The sequence below is a fragment of the Belonocnema kinseyi genome, chromosome 8 (genome assembly GCF_010883055.1).
Source record: "Belonocnema kinseyi isolate 2016_QV_RU_SX_M_011 chromosome 8, B_treatae_v1, whole genome shotgun sequence".
Lineage (NCBI taxonomy): Eukaryota > Metazoa > Arthropoda > Insecta > Hymenoptera > Cynipidae > Belonocnema > Belonocnema kinseyi.
In genome coordinates, this window is record NC_046664.1 from 55,448,520 (window position 1) to 55,453,484 (window position 4,965).

General features: G+C 31.0%; 1 protein-coding gene across 1 annotated transcript in view; it reads right to left on the minus strand.

The window, feature by feature from the left end:
- LOC117178085 (protein cappuccino) overlaps positions 1 to 4,965 on the minus strand; it is an 84,673-nt gene that overhangs the window by 10,404 nt on the left and 69,304 nt on the right. Inside the window, exons 6-7 of the mRNA XM_033369323.1 lie at positions 3,134 to 3,592; positions 3 to 562 (exon numbers count right to left, since the gene is read on the minus strand). Coding sequence (XP_033225214.1) covers positions 3 to 562; positions 3,134 to 3,592 — 1,019 coding nt within the window. The remainder of the gene's footprint in view (positions 1 to 2; positions 563 to 3,133; positions 3,593 to 4,965) is intronic.

Genomic DNA, 4,965 nt, shown 5'->3' on the forward strand with positions numbered 1-4,965 from the left:
GAGGGGGTGATGGACTAATAATTTCCGGCATAGGAGGTGGAGGAGGGGGTGATGGACTAATAATTTCCGGCATAGGAGGTGGAGGTGGTGGGGGTATGGGGGTAGGTGGATGAATAACCACTTTAGTTTTGCACTCAACATTTAATGGTGATTCCAGTGGTGGACCATTAATTTCTGGTATAGGAGGTGGAGGTGGGGGTGTTGGTCCACCAATTCCGGATACTGGTGGTAAAGGTGTAGGTGGCTGAACAACCAATTTAGTTTTGCACTCAACATTTGGTGGTGATTCCAGTCTTTTATCTCCCGATTTTGAAGGTTCATTTTCGTCTTCAATAGATTGCACTCCCGCACTGTCAGCGCTCTCGTCAAAGTTCAAGTTCCTCTTTATATGATTACATAATTCGTTTTCATCTAGGTCTGTCCTATTAACTCCGTTTGTTATTGATTTTGAACTTTGAATATTGTCGTTGATAGTCGAACTTAGGCACTTTCTCTGAGTTATCTTCAAATTGTTCATGTGTCCTGTTAAGGACTCTATAGAATTCTCCGCGTCATTTGTACCCTGCAAGAATATTGTTTAGAAATATAATAAAGGAGTCCTTAAAAAACTATATCATACTACTAAGGAGATCAATATTTTGAGATGCTTTAAAAACTTAAAAGAAAGGATTTTATTTTACAAGTAAATACAGACCTCATACTCTTTACCCTATTCCTCTCTTTATCCCTTTTTCTAAAGAATTCCTTCTTTAAAATTTAGGATATTTAAGTGGGATAAAAATCTAACTGAAACCCTTTTTTTAACGTTCAATAATCAAGTTGATTTGAAAAATTCCTGAAAATAAAATCAAGAATCTAACGACCAAATTTAGACAACCACCACAATTTTTCTCATTGCAATCTGAAATTATATTTTTATTTTATTTTTTCATTTTTATTTTTATTTGATTATATTATATATTTTTTTGCCTTGATAAGGGTGTTGTATGGGTGCCGAAACCTTGGTGATTGTTTTTTACAAATGTTTTTTGTTGTGATTTGATAATGGTGGGAATAAAAAAGACGATAGAAATAAAAAGTAGAAGAAAGGGGATTTGGTTGGTTGCTTTCTCATTTTTCTTCCTCCTTTTTATTTTTGTCCAAGTTAAATACAAATAATTTCCTTTTCTTTTTTAGGGGGAGGGGAGAAGAGGAAAGTGTTCTTTTTTTCAGATTGCAATGGAAACATTTTGTGGTGGTTGCCCAAATTTGGTCGCTAGATTCTTGATTTTATTTTCAGGAATTCTTCAAATTCCTTCTTTTCCCTGCTTTCAAAAAAAATCCGCTTTTTCTCTTTCATTCTTTGAGTAAAACATAAGTAATAGAAACTAATAATAAAATCCAACTTTTTTTATTAAAAATTCGTTCTGGTTGATTGATTTTTAATCATTTTTGTTTCCAAATTAAAATATAAATAGATTAAAAATTCATCTTTATAGATCGTAAAATAAACTATGTGGTTAATAATTCAACTATTTCATTAAAAATTAAATTATTTTGTTAAAAATTCAACTATTTCATCAATTTTTTAAACTGAAAATTTAACTGTTCTATTTTCGGTTGAAAGCTGATTGTTTTCGGGAAAAAATTCAGCAATTTAGCTTAAATATTTAATTGTGTCGTTGAAAATTAATTTTTAAATGATATTTCAACTATTTCATTGAAGGTTCATTTTTGTAGGTCGAAAATGGAAATATGTGTTAAAAATTTAGCTATTAAAAAAAAATATATATGTATATACAATTGTTTTTGTTTCACGTTAATTCTTTTTTGTTTCAAAATTTAAATATTTGATGGCAAACTCATCTTTGTAGGTCAAAGAATCAACTATGTGACTAAAAAATTTAACTATTTGGATGAAAAATTAATTATTTTGTTGAGAATTTGACAATTTTGTAAAAGTTTATCTTTTTTGTTCAAAAATGCCACTGTTTTGTAGAAAATTAGTCTTTTTAGCTTAGAACTCCCAGAATTTCTGGAAAATTTGTCCCTTTTGATTGAAAGTTCAAACATTTGGTTGTAAACTCAACTTTTTGGTTGATAACTAATTTTTGTTTGTTGAAAATTCAACTATTTGGTTAACAATTCATCTTTGTAGCTCCATAAACCAACTCTGTGATTACAAATTAAATTATTTTGTTAAACAATTAATTATTATGTTGGAAATTCAATTATTGTGTGAAAAAGTAGACTTTTTGTTTGATAATTCAACTGTTTTGTTAAACATTCGTCTTTTTAGAATGGAAATTCATCTTTTTTTGTAGAAAGGTTCTTAGTCGAAAATTGGCCTTTCCTGGTTAGGAATTGAAGTGTCTTCTCAAAAAACTAATATAGATAAAAAGAAATTGTATTTTTGGCTTAAAAATATAGCTTTTGTTGAAGAAATAATTTTTTTAAATGGTAAATAAATTTTTGTAACTGAAAATTGAGCTATTGTAGGTTTGGTTCAAAATTAACTTTTTGTTTTATTTTAGGCGTTTTTATAAAACGAAACCGAAGACATTTTGAAGCATGGTAGGTTCAATCTTTCTGTGATAATCTGTGACGAAGAAGGGGAGAAGTGAACAAATTTTTCAAAATAGCGTGACGTAGTTCTTAATCAGTCCCAAATTTTATTTTTGATAGCATATTGTAAGGGATTTGAAGATAGAGAGTTCATTGAATTTTAAAGGGATTTCAAATATTTCAAGTTATCTCCTAGGATATTGGAATGGTTAACATAGTTTATAGGAAATCAATACATTTTAAAGGATTTTTACAGATTTGAAAGGAATATAAGCGATTTTTAGGAGATTTTGAAGAATTAGAGATATCTTAAGGATTTGCACTGTTCTAAAAGGATTTTAAGAAATTATAATGGCTTTTGCGACATTTTAATCGGTTTTAATATATTGTAAGGCAGGCCTGTCCAGCGAGGAAAACTTATATCAAAGTGCATTTTCACCACCACTCACTATGGAGAGTCCGGGCGGTAGTGGAGAATACACATCTGCGATTTAAGATATATTCGGCGAAAGCTTCTGCAATTTCTCCTGGCAGGACAGGCCTGACTCAGAAGATAAAAATGTTGGTATCTAGATTATCAAACCTCTACCTGTGATCCATTTTTCTCTGTGTTATTTTGTCTCTCCATTTCGGAGATGGGTGACAAACTCGAAGGCATTTGAGCATCAAATCTTGATTCTTCAGCAGAGGAAGACTTGTCCACTGAAATGGGCGATAGATCCAAGGAACTAACAGTAAATCTTCCACTTTCCTCGGAACATCTACTCGATGAAGAGGATTCATCCTTACCAATTTTTTTTATTGGTGAACTGAAGCTGCTCGTATCAATGATTCCCGAATGTCGTTCAGGGGAAGTTTGGGTCGCTCTTGCATCTTTTTGTCCTTCGGAGGTCTTCACCAATTTCCGGAGACGGTCTACTTCCGCTCTTAAACTAGTTACTTCCTCTTCTAAGCGTTTTACACAATCCGAGGACGGAGGTTCTCGATTCAGTTTTCCAGGATGAAGTGATGGAGGTTCCTGAGTCGCCCAATAATATGTTTCGTCTGGCTGAAAATGATATTTAGGTAATTCATTAACATAATAAATCAGTACATTTTAAATAGATTCTTCGAGGCTGATTTTAGAAATAAAGTTTGCTATTCACTTCGTTTAAAAAAAAAGTTTTAAAAATTGTAAAATTTAAGCTATAGTTGCTTTAAAGTAGTCCGGCTACTGGGAAAGCTAGTTAAAGTTATGTCCAATATTTTTTTCTGAAATTTGGAATTAAATACAAAATTTGGCCGGGATATCATTTACTAAATTAGGTAACAAATTTGTATTCTGATCGATATAAACAAAATGTTTTTAAAATAATAATAGAATGTAAATTCAAATGTTGATTTGACTCGATTCTAGCTACATTTTTGATTCTAGGCTACATTTTGCTGAAATTAAGCTCAAATACCCTGGAAGCATGTAAAATGAGCAGTAATTCAAATTTTGCATTATGTTTTGTGTCTGAAAAAGGTTTTCCTAACAATATTCAACGTGTTTTAAAGCCAAAATTAACCTTTTTTGGAGCCCGCGAAAGGCCTCTCCATAAGATCCCATGTTTTTTGACACGACTTTAAACAGTGAAAATTCAAATTTTAACCCGAAAAGGGCCCCCAAAAAAGGCATTACGTGAAAGATCTGTAATTAACGAAAAATTATTGTTTTTAATGTTTATGAACTGATTTTCTTTTTCATTCGAATTTAAAGTAATACACTATAGCAGTAAAAAACAAAAATAAATGTATTTATTCTTTTTATAAACAAATTTTACAAAAAAAATGCACAGTTTAAACAATATAATAAGACCGACCTCAAACTGTGCATTTTCTTATAAAACTTGTTAATAACAATCACGGCTATGAAATGACAATACAGTTTACTGAATCATGATTGGCCATTCAAAGAAAACACATTTCAAAAAACTATCTCAAACACTAAAAAGTTGTTTAAGGTAGACATTTGTATTCCAAATTTGTTTATAAAAATTGCGTTTGTCATGCTTTTTTAATATCAAATATCACTAGCAAGCTTAACAAGGTACTTTTTAAAAAAAGTAACTGAAACTCTTAAAAATGGCCGAAACTGAGCATTTGTTTATGTTTACAAAAGTAGCAAAAGTGAAAGTTTACTGCCGCATCACTTCCAAGTCAAACAAAGTTCGGTTACAAAAAAATTACTTTAGAATCTCGTAAATTGTTCAAACTGCGCATTTCTTTATAACATTTATTCATAAGAATGAGAAATATATTTATCAATCATTTTCAGTTACGTACGTGTTAATAAAGAAATACGAGGGTAGTTCAATAAGTCCTTAGAATGACCAACAGATGGCGCGTGAATCGCTCCAAATCATCTGTTTTCAGTCAGCACCACTCCCGACTAGATAT